This window comes from Leopardus geoffroyi, chromosome D3 (assembly GCF_018350155.1).
Source record: "Leopardus geoffroyi isolate Oge1 chromosome D3, O.geoffroyi_Oge1_pat1.0, whole genome shotgun sequence".
In the NCBI taxonomy this organism is placed as follows: Eukaryota; Metazoa; Chordata; class Mammalia; order Carnivora; family Felidae; genus Leopardus; species Leopardus geoffroyi.
The window spans coordinates 56,488,375-56,507,469 of NC_059339.1; the positions used below are offsets into that span (position 1 = coordinate 56,488,375).

General features: G+C 39.5%; 1 protein-coding gene across 4 annotated transcripts in view; it reads left to right on the forward strand.

Annotated features, from left to right (window-relative positions):
- Positions 1–3,447, forward strand: part of ZNF397 (zinc finger protein 397) — a 46,998-nt gene extending 43,551 nt beyond the window's left edge. For 3 of the 4 annotated variants that reach the window (XM_045458308.1, XM_045458307.1, XM_045458309.1), the window contains exon 3: positions 483–3,447. In XM_045458308.1, coding sequence (XP_045314264.1) covers positions 483–2,494 — 2,012 coding nt within the window. In that variant the 3' untranslated portion in view covers positions 2,495–3,447. The remainder of the gene's footprint in view (positions 1–482) is intronic. The other variant, XM_045458312.1, reaches the window with a different exon arrangement.
- Positions 3,448–19,095: the final 15,648 nt, after the last annotated feature.

Below are 19,095 nucleotides of genomic sequence, written 5' to 3' on the forward strand. Positions count from 1 at the left end.
TCCTGGACTTCCATAGTTCCTTCTTTCCCCTAGTAGCAGCCTCTGATCTGCCTGGTTGGTGGTCCTCCCAGTGACAGCCAGGCTGCCACTGCCTCCCCCTCTTCTTCCTTCCCCCTCTTCCTCCTTCCCCCTCTCCCTCAAGTATTCTTTCACATTGTTTACCTTACTTAATGTTAATAAATTGCTTATGTATTAGCTTTATTTAGTCAAACTGTCATAATTACTATGACTAGGTTTCACTATTCCCAGATCTCCTGTGACGGACGTATACAGAACATATCTGGGTGAGACACTTCAATAAATGGTTATTATGGGCCATTACTTATTGATTCTTCCCAATTTCTCTTTCGGAGGGTCATTTTCAGTGTTTTGGAGCACTCCCCTCTTGTGACGGCATTTTATAGGTAAATACAAATCTGTTTCACCTCAAACTTTCTTACACTATGGAGAATACATTCCATTTGGATTTTTTATTGTTCTAGATGGTGAGACTAAGACCAAGATTGGAGAGGTGGCTTCAGAGGAGGAAATTACAACAAAAATTGAACCATTGCCTGAAGAGTCTGGCAACCCCAGAAATGATGTTCTCCAGGATTCTGAATGCAGAGGATTCTGTGAATTTGGCGATACATTAAATGAAAAGGATCAAAATCTCTTTAACAGAAGACAACATAACTGTGATGAATGTGGGCAAAGCTTTGCTTGGAGTGCAGGCCTTATTAGGCATCAAAGAACCCATTGGGAGAAACCCTATGAATGTGATCAGTGTGGAAAGGCCTTTAGTGTGAGCTCAGCTCTGGTTCTGCATCAGAGAATTCATACTGGGGAGAAACCCTATCCGTGTACTTGGTGTATTAAAAGTTTCAGTCGGAGCTCAGACCTTATTAAACATCAAAGGGTCCACACTGGTGAAAAACCTTATAAATGTGATGAATGTGGGAAAGCCTTCAGTCAGAGTTCTGATCTTATTATCCATCAGAGAATCCATACAGGAGAAAAACCCTATCAGTGCAGTCATTGTACTAAAAGCTTTAGCCAGCGCTCAGACCTGGTTAAGCATCAGAGAATCCATACTGGAGAGAAGCCTTACACGTGTAACCAGTGTAACAAACATTTTAGTCAGAGTTCTGATGTTATTAAACATCAAAGAATCCACACTGGAGAGAAACCATATAAATGTGATGTGTGTGGAAAAGCCTTCAGTCAGAGCTCAGATCTTATTCTGCATCAGAGAATCCACACTGGGGAGAAACCATATCCATGTAATCAGTGTAGCAAAAGTTTCAGCCAGAACTCAGACCTTATTAAACATCGAAGGATCCACACTGGAGAAAAACCCTATAAATGTAATGAGTGCGGTAAAGCTTTTAATCAGAGCTCAGTCCTTATTCTGCATCAGAGAATTCACACTGGGGAGAAACCCTATCCATGTAATCAGTGTAGCAAAACCTTCAGTAGACTTTCAGATCTTATGAATCACCAGCGAATTCACACAGGAGAGAAACCTTACCCATGTAGCCAGTGCAGTAAAATGTTTAGCCGAAGATCAGACCTTGTTAAACATCATAGAATTCATACAGGTGAAAAGCCCTATGAATGTGATGAGTGTGGGAAAACCTTTAGCCAGAGCTCAAATCTTATTCTACATCAGAGAATCCACACTGGAGAGAAACCCTATCCATGTAGTGATTGTCCTAAAAGTTTTAGTCGTCGTTCAGACCTTGTTAAACATCAAAGAATACACACCGGAGAGAAGCCATACGGGTGTAACCAGTGCAGTAAAAGTTTTAGTCAAAGCTCAGACCTCACTAAACATCAGAGAGTGCACTCTGGGGAAAAGCCCTATCATTGTGATCATTGTGAGAAAGGCTTCAGTCAGAGTTCTGACCTTATTCTTCATCAGAGAATTCACACAGGAGAAAAACCGTACCCATGCCCACAGTGCAACAAAAGTTTCAGCCAGAACTCAGACCTCATCAAACATCAGAGAATCCACACTGGGGAGAAACCATATAAATGTCTTGAATGTGGAAAGGCTTTCAGTCAGTGCTCAGCTCTTATCCTACATCAGAGGATCCACACTGGGGAAAAACCATATTCATGTGATCAGTGTGGCAAAAGCTTTAGTCGGCGCTCTGATCTCATTAACCATCAAAAAATCCACGCTAGTGAAAAGCCATATAAATGTGATGCATGTGGGAAAGGCTTCAGCACATGCACTCAACTTACTGAACATCAGGGAATCCACACTGGGGAGAAACCCCACCGGTGTAGTCAGTGCAACAGAAGTTTTAGCCAGCTCTCTGATCTTATTGATCACGAGATAGTCCATTCTGGGGAAGACAGTCTAAATGTGATGAATGTGGGAAAACCTTTGGAGTGTACACCAACTTTACTCAGTACCAGAGACACTACACCAGAAAAAAATCTTAGGAATGCTATTGATGATTATGAAAAAGGTTTTAATCAATGCTCAACTCTTTTGCTACAGTAAGGGGGAAAAAAACCACTGGACAGAAAATAATTTTTACAATGAAAGTTTCACTGAGAGACATAACTTAAAAATTCTGAGGAGGAATCCTGTAATTGGGAAAAGCTTCAATGTGAACAAAAATGTTACTGAAGGTCAGCAACAATGGAAAGGAATTTCTGTCTGCTAAAATGTAAAAAAAAAAAACAACAAAAAAACCTTTAGTCTTTTATTCAAATACAGTCCACAAGGGAAGAGTTTTATCATTAAAGAAATGTATAAGTATTAATGCAGAACCTTATCAGATATTGTAAAAATCAGTGTGATGGGGCGTGCAATCAGAACTCAGAAAGAAGCGTACTAGTGTTATAATCTCAAACCTTTAGAGAGCCCTAATTACCTATTGCATATCCGAGAAGTCACCTTAGAGAATGTAGGGAAAACTGAATTCCCTTCCGTATCTTAATTGGCATGTATTCTGATAATCAGCATGCCATTTATCTCCTGACAATGGAAGAGTCCTACCTTATGCTACTGTTAATTATCTGTCATTAAATTCCCTCTGTGTGAACATGCTATGCTATTCTGGTATTAAACTTATTAACTACATAACTCCAGTGCCCCATTTTCTCAGAAAATTTTCTTTGGCCTAGTTTTGGTTTTCCTAATGAATATGACTTTTCAAGTTCCTGCAGTATTCACAGCAAATATGGACTTGTTTTGCTTTCACTAATGTAGCCCATAAACTTGATTGGTTTGAAATCCTTCTTCACTACCATTTAATCACAGCTCTTAAATATGTGAAACAAGTTTTTTAAAAAAGAGTTCCATATGTCAGAGTGTGAGGATTTCTCTTCCACTCTGTGTATCTTGTCTCTGTAGATTGAACAAAAATGAGAGCTAAAGTAATATCCAGTATGACTAATTTGTATAGCATATTCTGTCTAAAAATAAAAGACATTGATTTTTTTCAAGTGGCAACGTTTATCAGACTATTTTTTTAATGTTTATTTATTTTAGGAGAGTCTGAGAGCGGGCATGCAGGCAGGGTGTGGGGGGGGGGGGTGGGGCAGAGAGAGAGAGAATCCCAAGCAAGTTCCATACTCGGAACCAAGCCCCACGTGGGGCTTGATCCCATGAATCATAAGATGATGACCTGAGCCAAAATCAAGAGTGGGATGCTTAGCCAACTGAGCCACCCAGGTGCCCCTGTTTGTTGATTTCTGACATAAATGTTGATAATAGGCTACACACACACACACACACACACACATATATGCAAAATTTTCAACAGAAAAATAGAAACTTTTTTAAAAATAAAAATCTCAAATTGTTTTTCTAGTATTAACCGCTTGTTAAAATTCCATTATTGTCCTTTACTTTGAATATTCCCCGAAATCACCCAGTTAATATTTCACTTTAACACATTGTTATTTACTACGTGCAAGGTATTTTTCTTTCGGTTTTACTATACACGAAGAATATACTGTCCCAACAAAGCATAAGTAACAAAGCCTGATGTATACAGAAAACACATGGCTCAGTGTAATCATAAGGGTAGACAAGATGCTTATAAGAGCTCAGAGGAGGTAAGGTTCAATTATGATTAGAAAGAAAAGGTAAAGTTTATGGAGCCCTTGAAATTTGAGTTTTGAAGGATGGGAGTAGAAGCATAAAGGCAGAAGGAAGTAGTCAACAAAGTAGTCAACAACAAGAAGCAAGCAACTATGTGAAATGATGTGATTGAATGATGTCATTCATTCAATAAACATTCAGCATCATACTCTACTAAGTGCTGCTGAAGGGGTGAGAAAGAGTTCCTGCCCTTATGATCAACAGTTCATGAAAATAATTACTAAAACATGTACTTAAAAGAGTCAGAATGAGGGGCGCCTGGGCGGCTCAGTCAGTTAGGCGGCCGACTTCGGCTCAGGTCATGATCTCACGGTCCGTGAGCTTGAGCCCTGCGTCGGGCTATGTGCTGACCGCTCAGAGCCTGGAGCCTGTTTCAGATTCTGTGTCTCCCTCTCTCTGACCCTCCCCTGTTCATGCTCTGTCTCTCCCTGTCTCAAAAATAAATAAAAGGTTAAAAAAAAAATGAATGAAATGGAAATAAAAAACGAGGTAGGAGAAAAGACTTAAGGAATGCGATGCTAAACAAGCAGTCACTTCAACTTTCTGGCGTTTAGTATCATATGGAAAATAGAAAAGTACTAGTTATGGCTGGGTTAAGTTTCATATTTCTGCATTTTATTCTCAAGGTACTGGAAAGCCATTGAGGTCTTTGAACGAAGAAATGACATGATCGTCTTACTGCCTTCAGAAGAATAAAATAAAAGGGGAAAGAAAGGGGCGCCTGGGTGGCTCAGTCAGTTAAGTGTACCACTCTTGATTTTGGCTCAGGTCATGATCTCATGGTCATGAGATAGAGCCCTACTTTGGGCTCTGCACTGAGCATGAGCCTGTTTAAGATTCTCTTCCTCTCCCTCTGCCCCAACTCTGCTCACCTGTGTTCACACATGCTCTCTCTCTCTCAAAAATAAGTAAATAAATAAATAAATAGGGAAGGACGGAAAGAAAAACTATTTTGGAAGCCTGGAAATAAAAGCATGAGGGTCACTAGTAGAGAAGCTAAAAGGTATTCACATGATGATAAGTTGTGAAGTCAGTAGGAAAAAAGTGTACAATGAATCATCATCTGTTCCTTTGGGAATTAAAAAAATGAAGAAGAAAATAGGATGATGGAGTTTATATCTGAAGTTTACCCCCCTCTCCTGAGAGTAAATTTTAAGAGCCGTCTGCTTACTACACGCTTCTACCTAGTGTCATGAGCTTAACACACACCCGCATGGTATCTTCCTTCTGAATTCCCTGTTCTGGTGAACTGCACTGCTAAACGCCTTGCCGTACAGATGAAATAACTGGTGGTAGCCATCCTACGCTCCTCACTCTCCCCAGTTCTCTAAATCAACCTGCTCACTAGGTCTTAGAAATGAGTTATAAAAGTAACACTACTTATACAAATCTAATTTAAAAAAATCTGACAGTAACAAGTGTTGACAAGGATGTGGAAAAAACTAGAGCCTTCATGTTGCTGGTGGGAATATAAAATGGTGCAACCATTTGGAAGTTTGGCTGTTTGATTGCTGATGGGTATAGGGTATCTTTTTGGAGTGCTGGGAATGTTTTGGAATTAGTGCCAATTGCTGCATATTTTAGAATTTACTAAAAACCACTGGAGTCAACCCTTTAAAATAGTAAATTATATGGCAGGTGAATGATCTGTCAATAAAAAATTAATATGCAAAAAAGCTACCACGACCAAGAGAAAGAACATATGTTTAGAAATAAAATCACAAGTGATAAGGATATTGGAGTTACCAGACATGGACTTTAAAATGACTATAATTAATATACTCAACAAAATATTAATGAATAAATGTTACCAGAATTTATTAGATAGATTCTAATAGATTCTAACAAATATATGAAAACTGTTTTATGGAAGTTCTACACCTGAAAAATATAACAACTGCAATTAAGAGCTCAATTGATAGGATTACCAGCAGATTGGATACTTTGAAGTGGAGATTGGTGAACTGAAAGATGTAAATAAACACCAAGGCGGAAGCAGGGAGGGGAAAAAGAAACAAAGTGCAGAGGAGAGCATAGGCATCATACCTAATATTGTAAGAAGATCTAACATACAAATAATTTGAGCCTCAAAATGAGATAAGAGATGATGAGAAGAGGCTCTATTTAAAGAAAGAGTGATCGAGAATTTTCCAGTACTCATGAATATCAAGCCATAGATTAAAGGAGCACTACAAACACCGAGCAGAATAAATACAAAGAAAAATACACTTGAGGACATCATAGTACCTAACAAAACCAAAGGAAAAGAAAAAATATATATAAAAAAAGAAAAAAAAACACATTATATTCAAATAAGCAACAAATAAGACTGAGGACTAACTTCTCAACATAATGCCAGAAAATCATATAATATCTTGGAAATATAACTTTTAAAAGCAAAGGCAATAGGTATGGTGACATACAGTAGCTACACTTGTGGTGAACATAGTATAACACGTAGAGATGTTGACTCCTACGTTATACACCCGAAACTAGTGTGACATTGTATGTCAGCTATACTCAAAAAAATAAAATTAAATTAAAAAATTTTAAAGGCAATGTAAAGACATTTCCGGATAAACAAAAACAAGAGAATTCACTGCCCATAGATTCAAACAAATACTAAAAGGAGTTCTTCAGGAAAAAGGGAAATGATTCCAGACTGAAAAACAAGTTGAAGAAGAAATGAAGAGCCACGAAAAGTGTAAATCTGAGGGCAAATCTAAATGAAGATGGGTTATAAGAAAATATAATAATGCCTCAAATCAGGACCTAAGTATGTTATCAGCGAAATGGTAGAAGTACTAATTTATAATGGATTCCAATAAAACAAGAATGCCTGGTGTAATATCTACAGTGAAAGAGGAGTATAGGGATACTTGGGTGGCTCAGTCAATTAAGCTGCAGACTCTTGATATTGGCTCAGGTCATAATCTCACGGTCATGAGATCGGGCTCTCCGCTGAGCGTACAGCCTGCTTGAGATTCTCTCTTTCCCTCTCTCTCTTTCAAAGTAAATAAATAAACTTAAAAAAAAGAATATAGTATACATGGATAATATAATTAATAAAATGACCTAATTGACATATAGATAACAGTGCAACCAACAATGACAGAAAACCTCTTTAAGGTATGCAGAGGGCATTTACCAAAACTTGCCATGTGCTTGCTTGTAAAGCAAGCCTCACCAAATTTCATCAGATTGAAATAATTTAGAGCAGTGCTGTGCAATAGAACTTTTTATGTTCTCGTCAGTATAGTTCACATTTTAAAATGTGGTTAATGTGCCTGATGAACTACATTTTATTTAATTCTAATTAATTTAAATAGCCACCTCTGGTTAGTGGCTACCACATTGGACAGCAAGACTTAGCATATGTTTTCAGACAACAATGAAATTAGCTAGAAATCAGTAACACACACACACACACACACACACACACACACACACACACACTAAAAAAATTCCCAAGTGTTTGGAAATTAAGACCGTTCAAATCACATATGATGGGGCACCTGGGTGACTCAGTTGGTTAATTGTTCGATGATCTCGGCGGTTTGTGAGTTTGAGCTTCATGTCAGGAGCCCTGCAGCAGGCTGACAGTGCGAAGCCCGCCTGAGATTCCCTCTCTCTGCCTCTCCCCCACATGCACACACTCTCTCTCTCAAAATAAATAAATAAACTTTAAAAAATAAATAAATCACCTATGAATAAAAGAAGCAAGCATAATGGAAATTTTAAAGGTATTTTTCTCAAGACAAAAATAGAAATTATGGAATACAACTAAAGCCCTGATTAAAGAGAAATTTATTTTAAAAAATTAAAATTAAAAAAAAATTATAACATTCAGTGCATGTATTAGGAAAGAAGGGGCTGCAGTTCAATGATTTAAATATACATTGCAAGAAATTAAAAAAAGAATAGCAAGTAAATCTGAAGAAAGAATGTAGAGAGAAGTTCATACACTGCTGTTCTGGGTTCCCATTGTAACTTAAAGGGAAATTTGCACCATGTCCAGAACGTTTGATGTCCTGCAAATGAGGGAACAGCGTCTTCTCAAATTCCTTGCAGCAGGAACCCGCTTAAGGGCAGCAACTTGACTTCTAAATGGAAAAACACCTCTACAAAAGGAAAAGTGATGGCATCTTTATCATAAATCTGAAGAGAACCTAGGAGAAGCTTCTGCTGGCCTCTCATGTCATTGTTGCCACTGAAACGCAACTGATGTCAGTGTCATGGCCTCCAGGAATACTGGCCAGAGAGTTGTGCTGAAGTTTGCTGCTGTCGCTGGAGCCACCCCTGTAGCCACACACTGAAGAAAATGTTCTCAGACCCTTAGACTGAGCAGACGGGCAGGGCTGCCTCTGCCAGCGAAACAGCAGCAGCAGCCAACTGCACATGGTCTTTATTTTATGTTCATCAGGTATAAACATCAAAGAAGCGTGGGAGGAAAACACAAAGAGCCTCCAGACATCTGGTGTTTACGTGAAAGCATGTAGGGAAGATGTGCAGTTCCAAGGACTGCTAGGCAATTACAATGGGTCTGTCTCCTAACCAGCTCCTGGGAGATCGTGAGGCTCTGTTCTCATAGTGCTATCGCGTCTGACAGCCTTGAAACTGGAACATCGCTGATGTTTCAGCAATTACCCCATTCGCTTTCCCAGGCCTTACAATACACTCTCCAGAAATAACTCCACACACCCCTAATGCTGGCCGCTTTTCTCCCGGAAACTTCACTAACCAGATGCAGACAACCTTGCGGGAGCCAGGACTTCTGGTGGTTACTCATCCCAGGGCTGACTACCAGCCTCTCACAGAGGTGTCTTATGTTGGCCTGCCTACCACTGCTGTGTGTCAACACGAACTCATCTGCTCTACGTGGACATTGCCATCCCGGGCAGCGAGGAGGCTCACTCACTGGGTCTGGTGAGGTGGATGCTGGCCCACAGATGCTGGCCATGAAAAGGCCTGCTGAAAAGGCTATGACCACGAATGACTTTCAGGGTGAATGGACTGCTCCAGTTCCTGGAGTTACTGCTTCTCAACCTGAGCTCCCTGACTGCTCGGAAGGTAGGCAGGTGCCTCTGTGCCTATTCAGCAGATCCCTACTGAAGACCGGAGCGTGCAGCCTGCCACTGAAGACTGGTCTGCAGCTCCCACTGCTCCGGCCACTGAATGGCTAGGAATGACCACTGAGTGGTTTTAAGCTGTTCTTCCACAGACTGTTAAACAGAAAAGGGAAATATGGTCGGCAGAAAATAAACGGTTTCTTTGAAAACAAAACAAGAGTGAAAGGAAAGAGGGGTGCTTGGGGGGGCTCAGTCGGTTAAGCGTCTGACTTTGGCTCAGGTCATGATCTCGCAGTCTGTGAGTTCAAGCCCCGCGTCGGGCTCTGTGCTGACAGCTCAGAGCCTGGAGCCTGCTTTGGATTCTGTGTCTCCCTCTCTCTGACGCTCCCCTGTTCATGCTCTGTCTCTCATTGTCTCAAAAATAAATAAAATGTTAAAAAAAATTGAAAAAAAAGAGTGAAAGGAAAGAAATAGTAGATCGTGAATTAATGAAATAGAAAACAAATATTTCAGTTCAGTTTTTGGAAAGAATACAAGTGATAATCCCCCAGCAAAACTGGTCAAAAAAAAAAAAAAAAAGTACCGTTTGTTAGTGTCAGTGTAAGGAATGCCAAAGTGACCATTACTATAGATCTACAGCCATTACAAATATAACATAAAGGATGCCATTAATGATTTTATCAAAAATTCTGAAATTTTATCCAAAATTAACACAAGAAGAAATATAAAATCTGGATAGTTCTGGGTCTATTAAGGAAATTATCTGTAATTTAAAATTTGTCCCATAAATACTCCAAGCCAGATATCACAGTGGGGAATATTTCCAGACATTAAAGGAAGAAATAAACCAATCTTACACAAACTCTTCAGGTAATAGGAAAATATGGTACATTACCCAACTAATTTTATGGAAGCTGTGGATTATGCTCCTTACAGAGGAAGATTTTATTCCTGGAACAAGACCAGGAGGAGCCTGGCTTTCTCCAGGATTTTGACATACGCATCTTTCCACATCTTCCTAAGATATCCTCAGGCCCCTGATCACTCTAGCTTCAGGGAGCTACAGCTGAGCCTCCAGGGCATATTGAAAGGAATCTTCTTTCCAACGGTGGGGATCCAGTTCTATGACAGACTGAATCTATCTACAATATCATACAATACATATTTATCACATTACACTTCTCTAGACAAAGTGTTATTTGTTTATAAGTGTGGTTTTGGTTAGATATTTACATTGGATTTCATTTAGTCTGCTAACTCAATGATACAGGTAATTGCACGGGGCCAGTGAAATTCTCAGACCATCAGCTGGTCCAGAGGGCCCCATACGAAGCCCTATAGGAATGAGAACATTTCATGCCTATAAGCCATACCCTAGGGAAAAAAGTATCCATCTAAATTAGGGGCCAGCAAAGTACTACAAGAACGCCAGCCTGCCACCTGTTTTTGTAAAGTTTTAATGGAACCCAGCCATGTCTATTTGTTTGTGTATTATCTGTGGCTGCTTTTTGCTATAATGGCAGAGTTGCATAGTCGCAACAGAAACTGTAGGGCCCCAAAGCTGAAAATACTTATTATCTGGCCCTTTACAGAAAACATTTGCTGACCCCTGACCTAAATGAGAATTTACTTTCTTTTTAACATTTTTTGATTTTTTTTTTTTTTTGGCTGATTATAAATGTGCTGCTAGCTTATTGTAAAAAAAAAAAAAAATGGTAATATGTAAAAGAATAAAGATAGAAGTCACTGTCTCTGGAAACCTATTTTGCAAACCTAGAATTTCAGTGTATGCCATTCTACATATATATGTACTTTTTTTCCAAAAATGATACCAATAATGATAAACTAAATATTGGGACATTTTAAACTAAATATGAACATTTTATATATCCATGAGCATAACTCTACATCATTTTAAATTATGACTATAATGAATATTTATAATTGCTTTCTCAGTATCCCCTGCACCCTGCCCCTGCCTCAAGCTTTCTCAATAATAGCACCTACCCTGATTTTCCTTTAATAATTCTCCCTCCCCCTTTCTGGGCTATTAAATTTTCTTTAACTTTGACTTTTGACATAATTTCAAACTTCTAGAAAATTGCAAGAAGAATACAAAGAATTCCTGTATACCCTTCACCCAGATTCCCTAAATGTCAACATTTTATTATAATTTCTTTATAATTCTCTATCTGCCTGTTTTGTTTATCCAGATATCTATCTATCTATCTATCTATCTATCTATCTATCTATCTATGTAGTTTTTTTTCTGAATAGTTTAAGAGTAAGTGGCACATGCAGTTCCCCTTTGACATTTAAATAGGGCAAAAAGGAAGGGGATTTTGAGCCAAAGTGATAATGGTCTGACTTAATGATCAGCAGCACTTAAATGATCTGGCTGCTATGCTGAGAACACAGTAAAATACAGCAAGCAGGGAAGCAGCAAGGCCCTTGGCCTGAGCAATAGGAAGGACAAAATCGCCACTTTCTAAGATAAAGAAAACTATAAAAAGAACATGTTTGGGCACAAATTAAAGGTTTGATGTTAGGGCATGTTAGATTTAAGATGCCTAATTAGTCATTGTACCAAACCCAGTTTAAAAACTGCCTCCCATTTGCAGAGTGGGTGTTCTGCTCTGATACTGATAACCCTCTAAGAAGATGGCCTGCACCTCCACCCCTGAGGCTGCAAGCCCACAAGACTGCAGGGATGGACTCCCACTCCTCCCGTGCTGTATTGTCTTAGAGCGTGGCTTCCTAGTGGTGACTGCTGGAGAGGCTGAATGGTGCCACCTGGAAATGTGGAGGAATTCATGCCCTTTGATAGAAACTGACCAGAGGGAGGGAGAGTCTGCAGAAAAGTCTTCTTCCTCCCCTACCCCATGGTGAGGTGCGATGAAGTAGTCTATAGCACTTGCGCTCTGAACACAGTGAGACTAAGCAAACAGCTGTTCTGAAGCTGTGGACAGCTCAGTAACACCCACTTGTATTCTCCTGCCCTTCATCACCTCCCGTTTACCCTCACTTATCCTTTCCTGGGATTGCATCACCCCAATAAAGTATTAACAATAAGGTTTTTTATCTTAGGCTCTGTTTTCTTAGGAACCAAGACTAAAGCAGGCATCAAAGTGGCTATTCCTAGGATACATAAGGCCGCAGTTCAGAGAAGAGGTCTAGGCCAAGATACAGATTTTGCAGTCATAGATGGTATTTAAAGAGATGAGATCACCTAGGAAGAGAATGTAGGTAGAAAAGAAAAGGGATTTGAACACTGAGTCCTCAGGCACTCCAGCATATAAAAGTCTAGAGACCCATGAGGAAATAGCACCGTTGAGACTGAGAAGAAATGCCCCACGAAGCAGAGAAAACCCAGGCATGTTGTTCTTGACGCCAAATGAAAATGTCAATTATGCAAAATACTGCGGCTGATGGCTCGAGTAATATAAGTCTAAGAAATGAATATTGGAATCAGCAATGTGGAGGTTAGCAAACTTTACAAATATTTATGTGGATAAGAATTTGTATAACAGGGATACCTGCATGGTTCAGTCGGTTGAGTGTCACTCTTGATTTCGGCCCAGGTCGTGATTCCAGGGTGGTGGGATTGAGCACCCATTGGGGTTCTGCCCTGAGCATGAGGCTTGCTTAAGATTCTCTCTCTCTGCCTCTCTCCACCACTCGCTCGCTCTCTCAAAAAAAATTTTTTTTAATTATATACGGTAATGTCACACCTCTCATTCCTGATGTAATTTGTATTTTCTTTCTTTCCCTGTGCCCCTGCCCCCTCCATGAGTCTGGCTAGAAGTTTATTAATTTTATTAATCTTTTTTAAAAGTTAGCTTTTGGTTTAAAAAGAATATAGAGGGGCACCTGGGTGACTCAGTCGGTTAAGTGTCTGACTTTGGCTTAGGTCATGATCTCAGTTTGTGGGTTTGAGCCCCACATCAGGCTCCTCACTGACAGTGAAAAGCCTGTTTGGGATTCTCTCTCTCTCTCTCTCTCTCTCTCTCTCTCTCTCTCCCTCTCTCCCTCTCTCTGCCCCACTTTGATTCTTTGCATTCTTTCTCAAAATAAATAAACTTAAAATATATATATATATGTATATATATATGTTTTTTTTCTCTTATTTTTCTATTTTATTGACTTGTAATCTAATCTTTGCTATTTCTTCTCTTTTCTTTGGGTTTTATTTGTTCTTATTTTGGTTTCTTAAGATTTAAGTTGAGGAAACTGAATTGACTTATTTTTCTAATGTGTTTTATAGCTATAAATTTCCCTGTAAGAACTGCATCCCATAGATTATTTTTTCAAATATTTCTCTATCCCTCCTCTCTCTCACCTTTGAGGACTCAAATTACAATTACACATATCAGGGCACTTGAAGTTGTACCACAGCATGTTGATGCGCTATTCATTTTTTCTCAGTTTTTTTTTTTTTTTTTCCTGTTTTTCATTTTGGGTAGTTTCTATTGCTGTCTTATATACTATACTTTTTTCCTTGCTTTCTTGTTTTATCCAGTTAAACCCATCTGTGCATTTTTTTTTTTTTTTAATCTCAGACATTGTAGTTTTTGTCTCTAAGAAGCTTAGTTTGGTTGCTTTTTTAGAACTTGCATGTCTCGATGTGTCTCCACTAGCTTCTTGATCATATGGAATAGTTATAATTGTCTTAATGTGCTGGTCTACTAATTCTTTGTCATTTCTGGGCTGATTTGATTGATTTTTCTTATTATGGGTTGTATTTCCCTGCCCCTTTGCAGGATTTATAATTTTCGATTGGATGCCAGACATTATGCATTGTGCCTTGGTGGGTGCTGGATATTTTTTATGTATTGTTTTGTTCTGGAATGTATTTAAATTACTTGGATACAGTTTTATCCTCTCAGATCTTGTTGTTAAGTGTCTTGTAGGGAGTATGAGTGTAGGATTCATTTTTGTCCACTAAGGAAGCAGGACCCTTCCTACTGCTTGAACCCAGTTTCTCAGCCTCAGCACTACTGATATTTAGTGCTGGGTAATTTATTGTTATTCATTATAGAATGTTGAGCAGCATCTCTAACCTCTACCTACTAGATGCCAGTAGAACCCATCTTCTCTGGTTGTAACAAACAAAAATGTCTCCAGATGTTGCCAAATGTCAGGTGGGGTGGGGTGGGAGGTGCAAAATTGCCCTTGAGCACACTACACTGACGCCTGTGATTGTTAGGTTTTCTACTCAGGTACCCTTTGTGAGTTCCACTGATTTTTCCCTCTAATCCTTTTGGATGGTTCTTCCCCACCTCAGGTAGTTTCCCTACACACACATGTGCTCATCAGTATTCAACTTGAGTAGATTTCCAGTGTTCTGTCTAGTTTTCTCCTATCTGGTACATTGCCCTGCAAAAGCTAGCCACCTTGGCCTCCCAGGACGCCTTGCTCCATCTTCTCAACTTAGGGAGCCTGCCTGGCTCCGCTTGAGTTCTCCTTCCCCATGCTGTGGCCTAAAAACTCTCTCCAGGTAGTAAACTGAGACAACCCAAGTTTGCTTCATTTGTTTCCCATCTCTCAGGGATCCCCTCTCTCCCAGCCTTCGCAGTATAGATTTTGCAGCATTTGTTCAGGCAGGTTAGATCTGGGATCTTGGCCTAACAGATTTTGTGTGTTTGTGATTTAAAAACAAAACAAAGCATAATAGTCAGAAAAATCCAGGATAGGAAAATCAAGAATGCAAGATGGGGGCGCCTGGGTGGCACAGTCGGTTAAGCGTCCGACTTCAGCCAGGTCACGATCTCGCGGTCCGTGAGTTCGAGCCCCGCGTCGGGCTCTGGGCTGATGGCTCAGAGCCTGGAGCCTGTTTCCGATTCTGTGTCTCCCTCTCTCTCTGCCCCTCCCCCGTTCATGCTCTGTCTCTCTCTGTCCCAAAAATAAATAAACGTTGAAAAAAAAAAAAATTTAAAAAAAAAAGAATGCAAGATGAAGATTGTTGGGAACATGCCTTGATTGAGTAAGTGTGAGAGGACAGCTTAGATCCATTAGAAGATTCAGGCAGAAGCACAGAGGATCCAAAGTTAAGAGGAAAGAAGGCATTAACAAACCAAGTTATAGACACTTTACTCTTTTCTAATTTGTTCTTCCTGTTGCAAATATTGGTGTAATAGGTATAGATGGGGACAGGTATAGAGAGATCATTTATACAGGTATATAGAGAACATTAAAATGTTAATAGGACTGTGGACTCATGGGTGACTTTTGGGGTGATTTTTATTTCTAACCACCAGAAAAAAAACATTTTTAAGAATTTAAAAAAACAGGTAACTGGACACTTCGTTCTATTCTCAGGACCTTTGCCCCAAAATGGTTTCCCATCTTTCAAAGTCAAAGTCCTAGTCCTACCAATAGCTAACCAGGTCTTCCAGGATGTGGCCCCACTCTCCACCCTTACCCCATTTATTCCCTGGCTTCTTCACCTACTTGACCTCATTATTCTGCTTCAGTGACTCCACCCACTTGCCGTTTCTTGAACAAATCAGGGACTGCTCCCACATGAAGAACTTGCTGTTCCCATGTGTGGAACATCTGTCCTCCAGAATCTCTTGGCTTTTTATATCATTCCTATCTCTCCTCGAATTTTTCTTTTCCAATTTATTTTCTCCATACTACTCATCACATGACATACAACATGGGTTTTTTTTTTTCCCCCTACTGCCATGTGTAGTTTCCACACACAGAAGCAATGGATATAAATTCTAACAACTAAGTTTTGGCCATTAGCAACTTCAAATCCCCAAGCCTGGCAAGAAAATGAGGGCCCGAGAGAATGATGTTCGGGGGTGGCAGGGGATGATGGTCATAGGGAGGGGCTTCAAGAGTCATGTACAAGGGATGCTTGAGGGGAATGCCCCAAAAACAATGGGTGGAGGTGGGTACAGCATAGACTCGGCAGTATAGTGCCCAGTCTGAGTCCCAGGTTAATAAATCTGTACAAAGGATGGAAAATAAATGCCAAAGACACAACTGTGTGAAAAGCTTTTCATCCACAAACATTCCCAACACCAATGTTTAGACACTGTTGGAATGTAAAATGTTATGTGTGGTATAGAGAGAGTGGAGTAACAAATGGCAGAAGTTGACAAAGGCCAAGTCATGGAAGGCCATGCTAATTTTATTAACCTATATAATGCATAAAGTGTTAAGTCTAGAATTTAGAATTACAAAGCTTTTCTACAAATCAATAAGAAAATACAAATAACCTATATTAATCAGGACAGAAACCCAATTCAGTTATTTTAAACAAGAAAGGGACTTTATTGGCTCACAAAACTTTAAAGTTCGGAGGTAGGGCAGGCTTTAGGCACAGCTGGATCTAGGGCCTCCAGAAAAATGACATCGGAACTTAGTTCTCATTCCTTTCTGCTAGCCTCTGAATTTCTCCTCAGACTCTCTCCACATGGTGTAAATTCAGGCTTACGGTCCTTAGTTCGTGGGATCCCTGTAGAGCCTTCTTTCCAAGAGTTCCAGCAGAAGTTCTGTTGAGAGCTCGCTTTAGCCTGGCTTGAGTTACATGCCCATTCTTTAATCACTGTGGCTAAGAAGCTGAAGGACTCAGGAAGGCCAGACCTGGTCATGTACTCATCTCAGCCACAGGGAATGGGTTCCCCACAATAAATAAGGATTCTGTTACCAGAGGATTGGGAAAGAGATGCTGAACAACAACAACAAAAGACCCAACAACATATATCCACACATAACCCAATAGAAAAGCTGTAATAGGTAAAGGATATGAACAAACCGTCCATGATAAAAATGGCCAATAAACTATGAAAATAACCTCATCCTCACCATTAATCAGGGAAATACAAAATGATTTTTTCTTCTTTTGCCCATCAGATAAAAAAAATTATTAAGTGTAGGTAAGGCTATGTGGGGAAATGAGCACTTTCCATACATTTGGTGAAAATAAAAAGTTATGAAGACCTTTGGAAAGGCTAAGATGGGTCTATCAGGAAGCACATCCTTTGACCCAATAATCCACCTCATACAACTCCGTCCGAAAGAAATTCACACACATGCACAAAAATGTATGAAGACGATGTTTACTTTGGCAGTGTAATAGCAAGAGACAAAATAAGGGAATAGTTAAATAACGGGATTTTCATAGTACTGGATCCTATTCAAATCAACCATTAAAGAAATTTAAAGACCTAAGGATTTGTTTCTGACACACCCGCCCCCCCGCAAAAAAAAAAAAAAAAAAAAAAAAAAAAGGCAAGCTGCAGAAAAATCATATACATGATCTTATTTATGTAAAAATAGCATTTATATGTGTATGTATACTCATATGGAAATGTATGGAAAGGGAACTAGATGGAGGTATATGAAACTAGACAGTGGAATGAGACTGGAAGCACTGGAAAAAAAGGGTCTCTCTTTGCTCTTCTAGTTGTGTATCATTTAAGTTTTATAAAATGAGATGGTAGTCATTTATTAATTAAAAAAAGAAAAATGGGCAAAGGCAGTTCACAATGGGAAATGCAAATGGCCAATAAACATAAAAAGATGCTCCCCCTTATTTTTTTTTTTTTTTTTTAATTTTTTTTTTCAACCCCCTTATTAACAAAAAGAAAAATTCTGCCCACCAGAATGCTAAAAGTATTTAAGGATTCAGGGTGGGTGGAAGTGTAGGCAAATAGGCACTCAGTTGATGGAGTTGTAAATTGGTACCATCTTTTTGGTATTTCCCAAAATGTTAAACGTGCACATTCTCTGACCCAAGAAATCTATTTCTAGCTATTTATCCTACAGAAATATCCACACAGGCAGCAAAATACATGGGTAAGAATGTTAATAACTATGCCTTTAGCCATAATTAAAAAATTGGAAAGAACTTATTTTCCATCAGGAAGGGGTTGGTTAAACAAATTCCAGTATATTCATGCAGAGGAATGGTATGTAGCCATAAAAAAGCAGGTCTACATCCTAGTGGGAGGGGAGGCAAGTTTCAGTGCAGTACGTGTAAGATGGGGATAGGCACCTACCTCATACGGCTGCTGTGAGGGCTAAGAGTTAATCCGTGGTAAAGCGCTTCCAACAGTGCCCGCACACAGCAACCACAAGTGTCAACTATCAACACGTTTGCTTAAATATGCCTAAGTCCAGAAGAATAGCAAACCAAGTAATTATTCCTTCTGAGTAGACTGTGAAAAGGAATGTCCTTTTTCATTTAACATTTCTGTACTGTAGAAAATGCAAATGAATATGTTTATTAATAAGCTTCCAAATTTGTTAACCATAAAAAAGCAGATTTATCAATCAAGGTTTAACAGCCATCACTCACTACACTGTGAAAAAATATATATTCCTGTAAGTTCACAGAACTACGTTTGAGTTTTAACTCTAATTGGCCACATGCAAGTCACACAATCTCTGAATCTCCCTTTCCTTGACTACAAATCTAAGTGAGAGAGGCACAGCGACTGACCCAATGCCTGGAGTGCAGATTCTTTCCACACAACCCTCCCTTCAATTCACATCAACGTGATAAACATACTGTTCAACGATCGAGTGAATACCAACTGGGTGTGGATGTGGGGAGTTTAACCTCCAAGAAAACCAGCAGGAAATTCAGCAATAATGAGCAAATGCTCAGTAGCCATTGGGCAGTTATCAGCGGCCTGCGTGCCGTTAACAATGACTGCTCTTTTAAGAACCAAACAGATGGCGCTGCTTGGCGACTGCCAGGTCACTTCATCAGAGGCTGGCCAGCCCCCAGAATTGCTAACCAGGATTATCTGTGTGGGTATAAATTAATATCCGAAATAATAAATCACTGAATAGCCATCTTAAATCAAGTTGTCTAGTGGGGACGTGGACTAACAGAAGATGACGAGTACGCAGACTGCTGCTTCCTTTTCCCTTACACCCTAATCCAGTCTTTTGGGGTCC